The following is a 19,370-nucleotide window of genomic DNA, read 5'->3' on the forward strand; positions in this document are numbered from 1 at the left end:
TTTAGAAGAAACTCTAGATGATTTTTGGGAAGTAGGCCAACTTTTAGAGGACTTGCCAGTGGCCTGAGATACACTATCATTAGGCCCAACAGCACCTTCCAAGACATCCTCAATGGTACCTTTTGGATCTTCACCCATCCATGTTTCAATTCCATTCAGAAATTCCCTGAAGAGAATTAATTTCGGCTCATACCAGTCTACGTGGTCAGCCTCCCTTTCATCATCATTCAACAAACTTTGCACAGACACTTGCAACTCCATAAAATCCGCCAACACGGTGTTAAAGGTTTCCACATGTTTAGCAACAGTTTCTTTATTTTCGCCAGCTTCAATCGTGGCATTTATTTCGTTTCGTTTTCTCGTCAAAACTCCAAGCTTTCCTCTGCGAGTTGCAAGCAACTTCAGCAAGATCATCCATTATCCATCAAGCATAAACTTAATTTCATAAAATCATGCTTGTGCGATGACTCAACAACAAGCCGTTGACAAGATACATAAGCGTGGCGGCTTAACGGATTAAACTCTTCACCATGTACTCACGACAATCCACAATCCACGTTCTCGTTTCGCTCCTGGTGCAAACTCCAAATTCCTTCCAGTTTTTTTACTTAAATGTATCGGCCTTTCGATGCTGGCCGTGGATTCCGGGAACTATGATTAATTGTTTTGCACGCACTCCACTCCCAAACGCGGTATTCATTTGATAGCTTTATTTTTCTAACATTTCTAAATCAAGTTCATAATTTCAATAAACGAAAAATCCAAACAAAGTTAGCGAAGTGGTCAAAAAACTGTGCGCCACCACCTTCCCCAAATCCAAACATTTGTTCTTTCCATAGTCACTTCCCACTCCGCCCACACGCGGTGACATATATTCCTCCTAACCCGCCCAGGGTTGATAATTAACTAAATAAGTACATAAATGCAAATAATACAAATAATAATAATAAATAAATAAACAAATACATAAATTATAATAAATAAACTCCAATACAACACTTATAGACAAACGGCTACAACAGGGCTCCTCCAGAAACAACAAAAAGCCACTATGGATGGCCACATGGAATGTTCGAACACTCACAGCGGAGGAGAGGCTGCCACTCTGTCAGGAGCTGGACCGGTACCGCCTGGATTTTTGTGGTGTTCAGGAGGTCCGGTGGACCGGCTCTGGCTCTTGCCACTATGAGGGGTGGACTGTCCTCTACTCGGGGCAGGCGACTGCCAAACAACAGGGAGCTCTTCTTCTGAACAAAAGAATGAAGGCAGCGTGGGAGCGTGGCGGTGAGGTGTGGGAAGCTGTGAGCCCCAGGTTACTTTGGGTTCACCTTCCCATCAACCAGAGGCGAGGAGTGGTGGTCGTGGTTATTTATGCCCCCAGCGAAGACGAACATCCGATGAGTCAGATGCCTTCTATGACCTCCTGTCACAGGTGTTGGCTAAAGTGGCCCCTCGGGATAGAATCATCATGTTGGGTGATTTCAATGCCCGAGTTGGTCATGATGCTAGCACTTGGTCAGGAGTGATTGGAAGACATGGGCCTGATAAGCTCAATAACAACGGCAGGAGGCTGCTAGATTTTTGTGCAGCCCATGGGCTTGTAATTACCAACACACTGTTCCAGCATCGGCGCATCCACATAACATCATGGATGCATGCCGGGTCCAAGCAAGAACATCTGCTGGACTACATAGTGACTGACCAGCGGATGCGGGCCCATGTCCTTGTCACCAGGGTCTACCGTGGAGCTGATCTGCCCACTGACCATCGACTTGTCATCTGTAAGATGTGCCTGCCATTCTTCCACTCCGGTGGTGGGTGTAAACCCAGGACCCCTTTCAAACCCATAGTGGCCTGGTCTAGGCTAGCTGATGAAAGTTGCAAGCAAGAATTTCAGCATCGCTTGCAGCTGGGGTTGGCATCATCCCCCACCCCTCTGGATGTCGAGGGGAAATGGGCGAGGTTTAGGACTGTGGCTCATGTAACAGCAATGGCAGTTTTGGGCACATGGTCCAGACCTCCTCAGAAACCCTGGCTGACGGAGAAGGTGTTCAGGCTGGCTGAGAAAAAGCAACAGGCCCACTCTCATCGTCTACAGCATCCCACATCAGAGAATGAGGAGGCTTACCACTCGGTAAGGTTCGGAGAGCCGTTAGGCGCTGCAAGGATGGTTGGTGGTCGTGGGATGCTGAGGATCACGATCCCAAATCACTCTTTAATTCCATCAAAAAAGTTACTTGCAGCACCACACCTATTACCATCATTAGGGGAAAGAACGGTGATCTAATCTCCGACCCCCAGAAACAGGTTTGCAGATTTGCTGAGCATTTCTGTGAGGTCCTGGGGGAGGGGAAGTCCCTGAGCCTGGAAAACATTGTGGGACAAAGTGGGGATGACCCTGCTGGGGCTGCGGTGCCACAAATATTGGAGGAAGAAGTCGCTCCCTGTGGGTGGCTGGCTGAGGTGCCATCTTTGGAGGAAGTACTGAAGGCGCTCCAGAGACCAGGAAAGGCACTGGGCAGAGACGATCTCCCCAGTGAAATGAGGGAGGGTGGTGTTTGTGCACAGACTGCCCTACATGACACCATAACAACAGTCTGGACCACTGGGCGGGTTCCACAGGATTGGAAGGATGTCCTGGTGGTCCCTCTCTTTAAAAAGGGGGACCACTCAGATTGTAATAACTATAGGGGCATCTCACTCCTCAGTGTGCCGGGAAAGGTCCTGGCAAGGATTATTCAACATCGCCTTGCCAGGCACGCTGAGGAGAGAGACTTGCGGAGCCCCAGTGTGGTTTCAGGAAGGGGCGGTCTTGCACAGATGCCATATTCCCTGTCCGTCTGCTACAACAGAGGTGTAGGGAATTCCAGCAAGACCTACATCTCTGCTTTATTGACCTCGTCAAGGCCTAGGCTCTGGGTTGTTCTTCGTGCTTTCTGAGTCCCGATCATTAAGGACCTTCATGATGGCGAGCGGGCCCAGGTAAAACTACGTGGTCGGGAGTCGGAGCCATTCCCTATTCACCTTGGAGTGCGACAGGGATGTCCTCTGGCTCCCACATTATTTAATATCTATTTCGACCACATGGTTCGTGAAGCCTTCAATGGCTGTACTGGAGGAATTTCCATCTGGTACAGATATAATGGGAGGTTGATCGATGCCCAGGTGCGGTCAAGGGATGGCTCCATATTGGTCAACCACATTATGTATGCTGATAATCTGGTGATTGCTGCTCACTCAGAGGATGAATTGGGGGCGCTGCTGATGAACCTGGAGCTTGCCACTAAGCCCAACCAAAACTAAGCATCTTCCTGGGTATTATGTACCATCGGACACTCCACCCCCACAGCTCCCAATTGGTGATGAGGCAGTTGTGGAGAGAGTGGAGTGTTTTCCATACCTGGGAAGTGTGCTTATGACCAGCTCCGGTTTGACAGCAGAGGTCTCACTCCGAATCAGTCGAGCGGCATTATCTTTTCATTGGTTGCATAACGCTGTGTGGAAGCTACCCGGTTTGTCGCTCCGCACAAAGCTTCAGGTATTCTCGGCCACGGTCATTCCCTCCCTTCTCTATGCTTGCGAAAAGTGGACCCCCCCAATGGAACATCATCGCCGGTTAGAAACATTTAGGCTGGCCTGCCTAAGATCCATCCTGGGTTTAACCAGGCTGGATTATGTGAGGAGCTCACAAATCTTTGAAAGATGTGGACAAAGTTCCATCGATGAGGTCCTCCGGCAGGCAAGGTTGCGTTGGCTGGGTCATGTAGCCCGCATGCCTGGCCACCGCATGCCTAAACAGTTTTTGTTCAGCCGGATAGTGGGGGCTAAGCGGGCGCAGCACGGGGTGGAGAAGAGATGGAGTGATGTGGTACAGGAGGATGTGGAGCTGAGTGGACTTGCCGATGACTGGTACCAGCAGTGTCAAGATCGACCTCTTTGGAGGACTGCCTCTGCTTGCCAGTTGGTTGCCTCCAACAACAACGGAGGGCAGAGGAGCGACGCTCACAAAAACGAGCAGAGCACAGGGTGGCTAAAGCACAGCAAGTTGGCAAAGTAGGGGGCACAGGTGGTGCATCAGCCAGTCATCTCAGTCATTCGACCTGTGTCACCTGTTGGATCTGTCCCGTGACCTCCTGCCAGCGGGCGTTCGTCACTTCACGTGGCCTTAACGTGCACATAGCCTGGCACAAGCGTCGTGGTGAAGTCACCGCCACTTAGTGGCGAATGGCGGTTGTTGTTGTTGTTGTTGTGTGTGTGAAAGTGTGTATGTGAGAGCATGTGTGAGTGTGTGTGTGTGTGTGTGTGTGTGAGAGAGAGAGTGAGTGTGTGTGAAAGTGTGTATGTGAGAGCATGTGTGAGTGTGAGTGTGTGTGTGTGTGAGAGAGAGAGTGTGAGTGTCAGTGTGACACTGAGTTTGAGAGTGTGTGTGAGTGTGTGAGTGTGTCTCTGTGTGTGTATGTGAAAGTGTGTATGTGAGAGCATGTGTGAGTGTGTGAGAGAAAGTGTATGTGAGAGTGTGTGTGTGAGAGAGAGAGAGTGTGTCAGTGTGAGTGTGAGTGTGTGTGAGAGTGTGTGTGTGAGAGAGAGTGTCAGTGTGAGTGTGAGTGTGAGACTGTGTGTGAGAGTGTGAGTGAGTGCGTCTCTGTGTGTGTGTGTGTGTGTGTGTGTGTGTGTGTGTGTGTGTGTGTGAAAGTGTGTATGTGAGTGCATGTGTGACTGAGATTGACAGTGTGTGTCTGTGTGAAAGTGTGTGTGTGTGTATGTGAGAGCATGTGTGAGTGTGTGTGTGTAAGAGAGAGTGAGTGTGTGAAAGTGTGTATGTGAGAGCATGTGTACACGTTAAGGCCACGTGAAGTGTCGAACGCCCGCTGGCAGGAGGTCACGGGACAGATCCAACAGGTGACACAGGTCGAATGACTGAGATGACTGGCTGATGCACCACCTGTGCCCCCGAGAGAGTGTCAGTGTGAGTGTGTGTGTGAGACTGTGTGTGAGAGTGTGAGTGAGTGCGTCTCTGTGTGTGTCTGTGTGAAAGTGTGTGTGTGTGTGTATGTGAGAGCATGTGTGAGTGTGTGTGTGTAAGAGAGAGTGAGTGTGTGAAAGTGTGTATGTGAGAGCATGTGTACACGTTAAGGCCACGTGAAGTGTCGAACGCCCGCTGGCAGGAGGTCACGGGACAGATCCAACAGGTGACACAGGTCGAATGACTGAGATGACTGGCTGATGCACCACCTGTGCCCCCGAGAGAGTGTCAGTGTGAGTGTGTGTGTGAGACTGTGTGTGAGAGTGTGAGTGAGTGCGTCTCTGTGTGTGTGTGTGTGTGAAAGTGTGTATGTGAATGCATGTGTGACTGAGTTTGACAGTGTGTGTCTGTGTGAAAGTGTGTGTGTGTGTGTAAGTGAGAGCATGTGTGAGTGTGTGTGTGTGAGAGAGAGTGAGTGTGTGAAAGTGTGTATGTGAGAGCATGTGTGAGTGTGTGTGTGTGAGTCTGTGTGAAAGTGAGTGTGTGTGTGTGTGTGTGTGTGTGTGACAGTTTGAGAGTGCGTGTCTGTGTGAAAGTGTGTGTGTGTGTGACTGTGAGTTTGAGAGTGCGTGTCTGTGTGAAAGTGTGTGTGTGTGTGAATGTGTGTATGTGAGAGCATGTGTGAGTGTGTGTGTTTGTGTGTGTGAGAGAGTGAGTGTGTGTGAAAGTGTGAGCGTGTATTTATCACTTTGTGGGGACCAAATGTCCCCATAAGGATAGTAAAACCCGAAATTTTTGACCTTGTGGGGACATTTTGTCGGTCCCCATGAGGAAAACAGCTTATAAATCATACTAAATTATGTTTTTTGAAAATGTAAAAATGCAGAAAGTTTTCTGTGAGGGTTAGGTTTAGGGGTTGGGTTAGGTTTAGGGGATAGAATATAAAGTTTGTACAGTATAAAAACCATTATGTCTATGGAAAGTCCCCATAAAACATGGAAACACAACATGTGTGTATGTGAGAGCATGTGTGAGTGTGTGTGTGTGTGTGTGTGTGTTTGTGTGTGTGAGAGAGTGAGTCTGTGTGAAAGTGTGTATGTGAGAGCATGTGTGTGTGTCTCTGTTTGTGTGTGTGTGTGTCTGTGTGTATGTGAGTGTGTGTGTGTCTCTGTGTGTGTGTCTGTGTGTGTCAGTGAGTGTGTGAGAGCTTGTGCATGTATGTGTTTGTGTGTGTGTCAGTGTGTGAGAGTCTGTGTGTGTGTTTGTGTGTGTGTCAGTGAGTGTGTGAGAGTGTGTGTGTGTTTGTCTGTCAGTGTGTGTGAGAGTGAGTGTGTTTGTCTGTCAGTGTGTGTGAGTTCTGAGTCTTTGTCTGTCAGTGTGTTTGAGTTATGAGTGTGTGTGTGTGTGTGTGTGTGTGTGTGTGTGTGAATGTGCGATGTGTGTGTGTGTGTGTGTGTGTGTGTGTGTAGGTAGGTATGTGTGTGAGAGTGTGTGTCTGTCTGTGTGTTTGTTTTAGTGTGTTTGTGTGTGGTGTATGAGTGTGTGTGAGAGTGAATGTGTGTCTGTGTGTATGTATTTGTGTGTTTCGGAGCATGTGTGTGTGTGTCTGTTTGCGTGTGTCAGTGAGTGTGTTTGTGTGATTTGTGTGTCAGTGTGTGAGAGTTTGTGTGTGTGTTTGTGTGTGTGTCAGTGAGTGTGTGAGAGTGTGTGTGTTTGTGTTGTGTGTGAGAGTATGTGTGTCAGTGTGTGTGAGTGAGTGAATGTGTGTGTACATGAGTGTGTCAGTGTTTGTGGGAGTTGTGTTTGTGTGTGGTGTATGTGAGTGTGTGTGTCTGAGTGTGAGTCTGTGTGTCTGTCTGCATGTGTGTGTGAGTGCCTGTGAATGTGTGTGTGTGTGTGTGTGTGTGTGTGTGTGTGTGTGTGTGTGTGTGTGTGTGTGTGTGTGTGAGCGTGTATTTATCACTTTGTGGGGAACAAATGTCCCCATAAAACTTTACACTCAAGGAACAAAACACCGGCCAAGATTTGCACAACTGTAAGCACATTGTCAGCTTCACACTTTTTGCAAAACATTACACACACTGATTGCACACTAGTACGCATCTGACACAGAAATTTATCATGATGTAATTTCCTTGCAATTTCAAAGCAAAGGCTTTCAAATGAACACACCCATGAACCAATTTGTTAAACACAGCCACCAGGTGTGCACACACACTGGTGCTTAATTGTAGACACACCAATCAGGTTTAAGCACTATAAAAAGGCCAACATAGGATTAATCGTCGAGAACACCAAGGAAGGAGGGGCCAGATATTCTCACAAGAGCAAGAGAGAGAGAGATCATTAACCTCGTTTTGGCCAATAATGCAATCAGACTTGAAGAAATTCATATTGTCAATGATCACCCAATTTTCAATAATGTCCAGCAGGTCTCTCTGTCAACAATAGCCCGTATCCTTAAAAAATATCAAGTTCTGATTAAACAACTGTATAAAGTGCCATTTGAAAGAAATTCAGGCAGGGTCAAAGTCCTGCGGCGTGAATATGTGTTGGTACGTTTTGTTCACTGACTGTAGTATTGTGTACTGCACACATTACCTTTTTACTGTACATGTCATTTTACTGTATAGCAGACCTACAGAAAATTAATCTACACAATGTGATCTTTTGCTGTATTTCAGAGAGTTTTGCAAATGGATGCGGAGAAGAAACATCATTGGCCACAGGGCTATTGTCAATGTACCTGAGCAACGTGGGGGTAACATTACCCTTTGTGCTGCCATTACACAGAATGGGGTCCTCCACCGCCATGCCAACTTGGGTCCTTACAACACTGACCTCATTCTTACATTTTTAGAGAGATTACACAATATTATCACAGCAGCAAACCAAAGGGACTAGATACAATACATTGTCGTCTGGTACAATGTAGCTTTCCATCATTCTGCTCTGGTCCAAAACTGGTTTCATCAACACCCAAAATGAAAGTTCAATACCTTCCACCATACTCCCCCTTCCTAAACCCCATCGAGGAGTTCTTCTCAGCATGGCGGTGGAAGGTTTATGATATCCGCCCCTATGTCCAGATGGCCCTCACTCAAGCTATGGAGGAAGCATGTGATCAAATTGAAGCAGCACCATACAAGGGTGGATTCGTCACAACAAAAGATTCTTCCCATGTTGCCTTGCAAATGAAAATATAGCATGTGATGCTGACATGGCCATGTGGCCAAATCCAGCTAGGCGGAGAGATGTTTAGGTTACTGAACTGGATATGTAATTTATGTTACAGTATTACTGTAAGCTTACAGTACAATGGTGCGTTCACTAATACTGTATGAATTGGAAAATGTTTTGTTGAAATGTTCAGTATTGACTGACTTGAGTACATGAAAATAAATAAATATTTTCATTAGTCTGCACAATTGGTGTCATGTGGTGTTGGTGAATTTATTTTTACACTTTCTCTGTGTAGATGCTAAAAGTGTTTTAGGTTGAGCACAGGAGTGTTTAACTGATTCAAACAGAATCAGTCCATATGATGGTTGGGTTTATGTTATGACAACAAAATAAGGTTTTTATAAGACACTGTATAGTTTTGACAAAAGTGTTCAATTTTGCAAATGATCTGAGGTGTTGTGCTACTTTGGTGTAGTGTTGTGCTAATTGTGTGAAGGGGAAGCAAAAACCAGGCCCTGTTTTCAAAATTGTGCTTAAGCAATTTAAAAAAACTCTAATATGGTGTGTCAGTGTTTGTGTGTGTGTGTGTGAGTGTGTGTGAGTCAGTGTGAGAATGAGTGTGTGTGTGTGAGTTGTGTTTGTGTGTGAGCATGTGTGTGCGTGTTTTATGATTATGCAGAAAGTTTATAAACTTTGCTTTAGAAGTTGATGGATGAAATCAGAATTTGCATACAACACATTTCTTTATATCATCATATTAACTATCTAATAATTTGATAATATCACTCACTCTAGTTTCTCCAGTTTACAGTTTGTATTCTTCAGTCCAGCAGAGAGCAGCTTCACTCCTGAATCCTGCAGTTTATTGTCACTCAGGTTCAGTTCTATCAGACTTGAGGAGTTTGAACTGAGAACTGAGGCCAGTGATGAACAACTTTTCTCTGTCAGATAACAGTAACTCAGACTGAGAGAGAAATGACAAGATAACAGTGTGTTAAACTATCAGTTTTAGTGAAGGTGTCACAGTACAGCTGTCAGCATCACTCTGAAACTCACACCCCTCAGATAGAAACAAATCAAGAGTAAATGGATGTGCAATGAGAATCACCTGGTGGGAATGAAAGTTCATGAACATTAAGATGAAACATGACAGCAGTTCAGTGAGGTCAGTAGAAGTTGACTTTTCCACTCATACAGTCAGTTCTCTGGTGTAATTGTGTAAAATGTTGAAATGTGTGTGAGAGTGTTTTTGTTTGTTTGTTTGTGTGTGTGTATGTGGTGTGTGTGAGTGTCTGTCAGTGTGTGTGAGAGTGCATGTGTCTGTGTGTGTATGTGTGTTTGTGTGTCAGTGTGCATCTCTGTGTGTGTGTGTGAGCGTGTCAGTGTGTGTTTCTGTGTGACTGAGTGAGAGTGTGTGTGTGTGTTTGTGAGAGAGCCTGTGTGTGTGTGTGAGAGAGTACATGTGTCTGTCTGTGTGTGTGTGTGTGTGCGAGTGCATGTGTCTGTGTGCATCTCTGTGTGTGTCAGTGTGCATCTCTCTGTGTGTCAGTGTGTGTGAAAATGTATTTGTGAGTGTGTCAGTGTGAGTAAAAGTGTGTGTGTGAGCACGTGTTTGTGAGTGTGTCAGTGTGTGTCTCTGTGTGACTGAGTGAGAATGTGTGTGTGTGTGTGTGTGTGTGTGTGTGTGTGAGAGAGAGCATGTGTGAGTGTTTGTGAGAGAGTGTGTGTTTTTTAGAGTGTGTGTGTGTGTGTGTGTTTGTGTGTGTGTGAGAGAGCCTGTTTGATGAGAGAGAGTGCATGTATCTGTGTGTGTCTGTGTGTGTCAGTGTGTGTCTCTGTATGTGTGAGTGAGAGTGTGTGTCTGTGTGAGAGCAGGTGTGAGAGTGCATGTGTCTGTGTGTGTGTGTGAGAGTGCATGTGTCTGTGTGTGTGAGTGTGTCAGTGTGTGTCTCTGTATGTGTGAGTGAGAGTGTGTGTCTGTGTGAGAGCAGGTGTGAGTGTGTTTGTGAGAGAGTGTGTGTGTGTGTGTGTGTGTGTGTGTGTGTGTGTGTGTGTGTGTGTGAGAGAGTGCATGTGTCTGTGTGTGTCAGTGTGTGTCAGTGTGCATCTCTGTGTGTGTGAGAGTGTGTCAGTGTGCATCTCTGTGCGTGTGAGAGTTTGTCAGTGTGTGAGTATGTGTGTCAGTGTGCATCTCTGAGTGTGTGAAAATGTGTTTGTTAGTGTGTCAGTGTGTGTCTCTGTATGTGTGAGTGTGTGAGTATGTGTTGTGTGTGTTTGAGAGTGTGCGTGAGAGAGTGTGTGTGTGTGCGTGGGCATGTTTAGTGGTTTGTGAGGAAAAAGTTTTAGGTTACAAACTGGTAATTACAATAGTTTAATGCTATAAATGTGATTTGAGGACATTTCTAAAGTCCCCATAAATTAAATAGCTTAAAAAACATTAAACAATGTTTTATTGAAAATTAAAAATACAGAAAGATTTCTGTGAGAGTTAGGTTTAGGGGTTGTGTTAGGTTTAGGGGTTGTGTTGGGTTTAGGGGTTGTGCTAGGTTTAGGGTATAGAATCTATAGTTTGTACAGTTTAAAATCATTATGTCCATGGAAAGTGATAGGTAGACCAACATGTGTGTGTGTGTGTGTGTGTGAAAAGTGTGTGTGTGTGTGTGTGTGTCAGTGTGTGTGTAAGTGAGAGTGTGTGAGTGTGTGTGTGTGTGTGTGTGTGTATAAGTGAGAGTGTGTGAGTGTGTGTGTGTGTGTGTGTGTGTGTGTGTGTGTGTGTGTGTGTGTGTGTGTGTGTGAAATTGTGTGTGTGAGAGTGAGTGTGTGTCTGTGTGTGAGTGTATGAGAGCATGTGTGAGTATGTGTGTGTGAAAGTGTGCATGTGCCTGTGTGAAAGTGTGCGTGTTAGTGTGTCTGTGTGTGTGGGTATGTGTGTGAATGTGTGTGAGCCTGAGTTTGTTAGTGTGTAAGTGTGTGTGAGTGAGAGTGTGTGTGTCTGTGTGAAATTGTGTGTGTGAGTGTGTGTGTGTCTGTGTGAAAGTGTGTGGGTGAGTGTGTCTCTGTGTTTGTGTATGTGAGAGCATGTGTGAGAGTGTGTTTGTGTCTGTCTGTGTGCATCTCTGTGTGTGTGAGTGTGTGTGTGTCTGTGTGAGTGTGTGTGTCTGTGTGAACGTGTGTGGGTGAGTGTGTCTCTGTGTGTGTGTATGTGAGAGCATGTGTGAGAGTGTATTTGTGTCTGTCTGTGTGCATCTCTGTGTTTGTGAGTGTGTGTGTGTGAAAGCGGTAGTGTAGCAGTTAGCGTGCTGCGCTATGAACCTGGCGACCCGAGTTCGATTCCTGCTCATGGCTAACACCAGTGACGATTATCTGAACTGGTCCTGGGCCTCCCCTAGGTTGACTCAGCCTAAAATGAGTACCTGGTGTGGTGTGTAAAACATCTCCACTGGGGAGACAAAGGTGGTCGGGCGTGGTGCTGGCCACCCACCCCCTCGTGTACCGTTCCGGCCTTCAGAGGTGCTCGCTAACAGCACTTGCCCCTACAGTCTGTTCAGGCTAAATGGTGTGTGTGTGTGTGTGTGTGTGTGTGTGTGTGTGTGTGTGTGTGTGTGTGTGTGTGTGTGTGTGTGTGTGTGTGTGTGTGTGTGTGTGTGTGTGTGTGTGTGTGTGTGTGTGTGTGTGTGTGTGTGTGTGATTATGCAGAAAGTTTATAAACTCAAGATTATGGAGTTGCTTTAGAAGTTGATGGATGAAATTAGAATTTGAATACAACACATTTCCTTATATCATCATATTAACTATCTAATAATATGATAATATCACTCACTCTAGTTTCTCCAGTTTACAGTTTGTATTCTTCAGTCCAGCAGAGAGAAGCTTCACTCCTGAATCCTGCAGATTATTGTTACTCATGATCAGTTCTATCAGACTTGAGGAGTTTGAACTGAGAACTGAGGCCAGTGATGAACAACTTTTCTCTGTCAGATTACAGCTCCACAGACTGCGAGACAAATGACAAGATAACAGTGTGTTAAACTATCAGTTTTAGTGAAGGTGTCTCAGTACAGCTGTCAGCATCACTCTGAAACTCACACCCCTCAGATAGAAACAAAATGAGCAAATGGATGTGCAATGAGAATCAGCGGGTGGGATTGAAGGTTCGTGAACATTAAGATGAAACATGACAGCAGTTCAGTGAGGTGAGTAGAAGTTGACATTTCCACTCATACAGTCAGTTCTCTGGTGTAATTGAACAAACAGTGAACAGAAGAGCAGAATATAATACCAGATTATTTTTTATATGATTTAAGAAATTAACTAATAATAGTTATTATCTGCTATTCAACACTGGTGACATATGAAAGGCTTTATTTCCATATTCTGCTCAACCAAGTTTAGATATATTGAAGAGCGAAAGTTATTAATTTATCATATAAAATACATCATTATTCAGCTTGAAATTGCAGATGAAATTATATTTTTAAATAATGTGATATCTCCTTTAATGATGGGACAGTAAAAACATGTGACTAGTGTTGGTGAACTAATCTCTGCTATTGAATTTAGTGTTACAATAAAATACAATTGAAATACTGTTAAATTACTCACTCAGCTTTTCTGGATGCTTTGATCACTGGCAGCAGCCGCAGAAGACATTCATCTGATTGATCATATTTATTCAGTATAAACTGATCCAGCTGCTGTTCTGAGTTCAGCAACACAAACACCAGAGCTGACCACTGAGCAGGAGAAAGACTGACTCTATAGAGACACCTGAAATCTCTTCTGTTCACATATGTTTGTACTTCCTGCACTAGAGAATGATCATTCAGTTCATTCAGACAGTGGAACAGATTGATGGATTTCTCTGGAGATGGATTATCTCTTATCTTCATCTTAATGTACTCAACTATTTCCTGTTTGCTGTCAGAGCTGCTTCCTGTCTGTGTCAGTAGGTCTCGTAAGATTGTCTGATTGGACTCCAGTGAGAGACCCAGAAGGAATCGGAGGAAAAGGTCCAGGTGTCCGTTCTCACTCTGTAATGCCTTGTCCACTTCACTCTTCAGGAAATCACTCATTCTTGACTTGTTGTTCAGAAACTTGAAAAAAGCAGCGAGAAACTCCTGAATGCTCAGATGCACAAAGCTGAACACCTTCCCCAGGTACAGTCCAAACTCCTCTCTGAAGATTTGGGTACAAACTCCTGAGTTCACTGATGCTTCTCTGACATCAATGCCACAGTCTCTTAGGTCCTCCTCATAGAAGATCAGATTCCCTTTTTCCAGCTGTTGAAAAGCCAACTTTCCCAGTGACACGATCCTCTTTCTAACCTGCTGAAGATCCACCTCACATTTCCCATCATACTTGTGTGTCTTCAGTTTGGTCTGAAAGATCAGGAAGTGTGTGAACATTTGAGTGAGAGTCTTGGGGATCTCTGCACTCTCTGCTTCACCCAACAATCTCTCTAGAACAGTGGCTGAAATCCAACAGAAGACTGGTATGTGACACATGATGTACAAGCTTCTGGATGATTTCATGTGTGTGATGATTCTATTGGCCAGACGCTCATCATTTATTCTCTTCCTGAAATACTCGTCCTTCTGAGGGTCATTGAATCCTCGTACATCTGTGAGCTGGTCAACACACTCAGGAGGAATCTGATTGGCTGCTGCTGGTCGAGAGGTTATCCAGATCAGAGCAGAAGGAAACAGATTCCCCTTGATGAGGTTGGTCAGCAGCACATCCACTGAGGCTGATTGTGTCACATCACACAAAATATCATTGTTCTGGAAATCTAGAGGAAGTCGACACTCATCCAGACCATCAAAAATGAAAATGACTTTATATTCATCAAAATCTGCTGATCTCAGTTCTTTTGTATCTGTGAAAAACTGATGAAGAAGATCCATCAGACTTATATTTTGGTGTTTCATCAAATTGAGCTCTCTGAAAGGAAGTGGAAATATGAAGTGAACATACTGATTTGCTTTTCCTTCAGTCCAGTCCAGAATGAACTTCTGCACAGAGACTGTTTTTCCAATTCCAGCAACTCCTTTAGTCAGCACAGTTCTGATGGGTTTGTGTTGTCCAGGTAAGACTTTAAAGATGTCATTGCATTTGATTGGTGTTTCCTGTGTCTCTGGTCTCCTGGATGCTGTCTCAATCTGTCTCACCTCATGTTCATTATTGACCTCTCCACTCCCTCCCTCTGTGATGTACAGCTCTGTGTAGATCTCATTCACAAGTGTTGAGCGTCCTTGATTTGAGATTCCTTCATTAATTCTCTGGAATTTATTTTTTAATCTGGATTTGTGTTTTTTCACACACAGGTGAAAGTTCTGTTGTGCAAAGGAAGAGAAATGCAGATTTAAATGATGTCCTTTATGTCCCAAATAAGACATTAATTGTTGGATAATAACAAATCATAAATTGCATTTCAAATGTCAAATAAATGTACAGAAGGTAATTAATCCACTGGATTCAATATGCAGGAACACAACAGCACAAGTGAATAAAACATTTTATTTCTGTCTTACTGAATTTCTTTCATTTTAAAATGTTACCAGGGTGAAATGCTTCTTTTTAATCAGTGTAATATTTTTCTGAATATTTTGTATAGATTATTTCTTCTGATCATCATAAAATAAGATGTTGCACTTATTAAAGGGACAATCCCCCTGGAGCAACCTGGATTTAGTGTCTTGCTCAAGGACACAATGGTGGTGGCTGTGGGGATCGAACCATAGCGACCTTCTGATTACCAGTTATGTGCTTTAGTCCACTACACCACCACCACTCCCTTAAACTTTAAATGCGTAAATAAAGTGATGTAATCGTCACATGACTGTGAGCTCTTACTGGTGTGTAGTGTGTTAGCGAGGTCTGTGTGCTTCATCTTCCTCAGGACGTGCAGTGTGATCTTCAGAAGCCCCTCTCTGACTATGATCTGACCTTCATCATCCTCCTCTCTCTCAGAGCATGCTGGGTAATCTGGGTTCAGTAGTCTCTTGAAACTCTTCAGCTCTTTCTTCATCAGAGAGATGATTTTGTGCTCAAGCTCCTGAAATCAGTGAAGATTCAAACAATGAAGCTCCACTCATAACACACACACACACACACACACACACACACACACACTCTAACCCGGAAGACTGAATCAATGTGCTTCTGTTTGAAGGTCTTTGATTCATCTGTTTTGTTCCTGTAATGAATGAAAGATTTAAACATCTTGTAAATACATATGTAAACAGTAAACACACAGCAGTAAACACAAGTGTGAATGTGTGTATTTGTCAGTAGTGTAAAGTACAGCACACTGAGTGTACAGGTGAATATGTGCACATCAGCAGCTCAGAGAATACAGACTGATGAACTGATTTACTCGTCTAAACCATGAGACTGTCCTCACCTCACATCAGCACAACACTCTCCTGAACTAAAGTGAAATGGAGGACCCATTGACTGATCACTCTTCATGGACACACAGCTGGATTCAGGAGATTCTCCATGAGTCAAACTAAAACACAACATCAATGAAACAGTTTCAGAAATGAGAAACTCTCACAGAGTCAAACACTCTTTTCCTCTCATCAGTTTCTCAGCGTCACTCTTCTCTATATTTCTCTCTTCTCTAAAGGAGATAACATTTTCTTGTTCAGTGTTTCAGAGTAATAATAAGAGAGATTTTATTCATGGTGATCACTGAGAGAAATAGACTATATCTAATTTGACATTAAATATAGTTTAACAGGATTCACAAGCAGACTCACTAAATACAATGTGTTCACCAGGAGAAACACTTCAAAAATCACATTTGATATCAACCATATAGAAGTTATTTCAATCCATGTACATTTTAGTTTCATGAATTGTTACAAATTCATCTGAAAGAAATTCTGTGTTTGTGTCTAAAAAATGTACAGAGAAACACATTTGAGTTTCACCTTCTACAAACAACTGACTGTACGAGTTTTTCCAGTTATGTCTGTGACAGGATCAAACCGGTCTCACTGTCATCTTACTGTAGATCTCACTTTGAACTAAAGACATTTTCAGATGTTTCTTCAAATGAGCAATAAAGGAGAAATCCTCCTCAGCAGAAGTGTCACTCTTTGTACTCATTCGTCCTCAGAGTAGCTGTGTTAACTGATCATATTGTAATTCAGTCTGTTCTCATTTCTCCCAAGTGTTTTAGTACAAAGTGTTGAACCACAAACAAGAGCACCAAAGTCTATCAGCATATCAGAAATATCATCAGTGTATTTTATGAAAGCATTGAAATCCTCTCACCTCTTGACCTTCACTGAGTCTGACTGTCGACTGAGATCCTTTATAGAGTCCATGACATCATCTGAACAGACTGAACACCTGTCAACAAACTGTACATATTCTGTTGTGTGAGGTTTATATTTGAGAAATAGTGACTATTACATTGTAATATTAGATTAGAAATGAATCGATGACTATGAGGTTAAATTACAGACGTGTCAAACACCAGCATAAAGAGAAAAAAACATCAGAAGACTCAACAGAAGAAAAATGAGAAAGAGGAGTAATAAAAGTCAAAGGAACTGAACACACACAAACTGACTATTCAGATAAAGCAGATAAAGTGTCAGTATCTGTTTGTGCTGCTGTGATTCATATTTCAGTATATTAAATACTAACTGCTGTTAGATGTCTTACTGTAGCTGATAGTTTTAAAGATTCATTCATGTTGTCTTGTGAGTTTTGGGTTGTTTTGCAGTAGATCAGTACTCACCTGTCTGAAGCTGTTGATGTTCTCTTCCTCTTTACTGACTAGAATATCACCTATAAAATACTTCACAATGAATTTATTGAATGTTTCAGACAGTTCAGAGATTCAGTGGAGCACAAACTGTGATATTTATTGTATTTTTCTCTCGTCACAAAATAGATCCTGTTTTAATAGTTTGACTTTCACCAGAGGAGGAGGAGTCTGAAAAGACACAAAAACATTTAAAGGTGCAGCAGGTATTTCATACTTTTAAAGGGATAGTTCACACACACAAATTAAAAGTCTGTCATCATTTACTCACCCTCATGTGGTTCTAAATAGTCACCAGTCACATTCATTTTTATGGAAAAAAGATGCAATGACAGTGAACGGTGACTGAGGCTGTCCATCTCTAACATTCTGCCAAGCATATCTTTTTGAGTGTAACAAGAAGTCATAAATGTTTGGAACAGCATGAGGGTGAGTAAATCAAGAACATAACTTTTTTGGGGGTGAACTATCTGTTTAAAGCTCACAAAAGTGCTGTGATAATGAGATGAGATGTGTAAATTCTTGTTATTTCTTACAAACCTTCAACTATGACAGTATTTTTGTTGTTTATATGTTAGACAAATGATTCAAACATCAAATAGATTCTCAAAGAAAAGTAGCTATCCTGTTGCTGTTTTAATTCTGTATAGTTTAATTCTAATATTACTAAATACATATCAGAATATTATTAAACAAAAATAACATAGCTCTGAATATCTGTCTTAACTTATTCACTTTCACACTGTTCTGTTGTTGTTGTTTTTTTACTGGTTCGATAAACCATGACTTCAAAGGGAAACAACTTTCAATGAAGAAGCTGCACATCTCACCTCAGTACCACCCTAAGAAAAATCATTTCCACCCCATTTACACACCAGCATTTAGTATCCCAAAGTCTAAAATATACATGTAAGTATATTATTGTTGATGTTAACGAGTTTATTCATGTCGGACTGTCTTTATAAAATGACAACAGCAGTACAATTGACTATTCCGTCTGATTGTGTGATTGATTAGAGCTGCGGCCAATCGTGTGAAATAAATATATGTGTTTATTTTGTTGTTATTATATGTGATATTCCTTTAAAGATACAGAGGATGGTGTGGAGTAGTGAAAACCTCAGGTTCTTTGTAAATACATGTAGACTGATAGCATTTGGCAACACCATGTGATGCACAGCTAGTGAATTATAAAAGGGCTTTTGATTTTCCCTTTTTTACAAATTTCTTACTGCTTTCAGGTGCTTCTTCAAACAAAAGTGCCTTTTTCACTCAAGAAATCAAAATCAGCGTCCTTTTGAAGAACAGAGACTGACCTGACAAACTTCTCAGTATCAGGGAAAAGTTTTTAACATTCACAGAAGTTTCTTCTAGAAACCTGAGGAGCACAGTTGTCTGCTGTCATTTAAGACCCCACAATTGGATGATTTCGAGTCAGTGGGAAAAAAGCTCTATGTGCCCTGTGTAAAAGTGTCCAAAGCACATCTTCAAAAAGAATTTTTTTAATTAATTCTTCCCCCAAAAGTGGTTGGCGTATCCTCTACAAACGTTCAATTGACAAGCGGACAGGTGACCTACAGTGGAGAATTGTACATGTAATTATAACTCCAAACAAACATGTGGTGCATATTGATCCTAGTTTTTGGGTGGGTTGTCCTTACTGCATCAGATTTCATCTGTTTTTCATTTGTTTTTGAAATGAACACGACTGGTGTGCACACAACATTTTTTTCCTTGATAACTCAAATTCTTTGTGTGAAGACTTTTCATTTCAGCTGTTTATGTTTGGAAAAAATACTCTGTTAGACAGATGAATGTGTTGGTTTTAATGAAATTTTTGTCTGGTACTGTAAAGTTAACCATTGGAAAACAAGGATAACAAGATGCTAGGGCATGGTGCATTAAATCCAGTGTGCATGTTTAAGGGGCTAGTGGCTTCCCGTCTTAGCGTGGAACATGCTTATTATAAGTTGGTTGGATGTCTAGCGTTGCTTCTGGAAATCTGGGGGATAAAGGAAGTTTCATGTACAGTTTATGAAGATGAATTGGTGTTGAATTTTTAATCTGTTATTTTTTTTCTCTCATTGTTGTATGAGAGAAAAAAATTGTTGTGAAAAAGTAACTGTTTTATGAATAATGTTATAATAAAAGTGGATTAAAATTCCAATTCTCTCTTTGTACTCATTTGTCCTCCGAGTAACTGTGTTAACTGATCACATTGTGTTCTCATTTCTCCCAAGTGTTTTAGTACAAAATGTTGAACCACAAACAAGAGCACCAAAGTCTATCAGCATATCAGAAATATCATCAGTGTATTTTATGAAAGCATTGAAATCCTCTCACCTCTTGACCTTCACTGAGTCTGACTGTCCACTGAGATCCTTTATAGAGTCCATGACATCATCTCAACAGACTGTAATAGTGTTTACTCATTTAGTCCAT

At 42.6% G+C, this 19,370-nt stretch overlaps 1 protein-coding gene across 1 annotated transcript in view; it reads right to left on the reverse strand.

Annotated features, from left to right (window-relative positions):
• Positions 1–19,370, reverse strand: part of LOC127644879 (NACHT, LRR and PYD domains-containing protein 3-like) — a 178,077-nt gene that overhangs the window by 37,094 nt on the left and 121,613 nt on the right. Inside the window, 1 exon segment of the mRNA XM_052128291.1 lies at positions 8,937–9,110. Coding sequence (XP_051984251.1) covers positions 8,937–9,110 — 174 coding nt within the window.

This window comes from Xyrauchen texanus, chromosome 6 (genome assembly GCF_025860055.1).
Source record: "Xyrauchen texanus isolate HMW12.3.18 chromosome 6, RBS_HiC_50CHRs, whole genome shotgun sequence".
Taxonomy (NCBI): Eukaryota; Metazoa; Chordata; class Actinopteri; order Cypriniformes; family Catostomidae; genus Xyrauchen; species Xyrauchen texanus.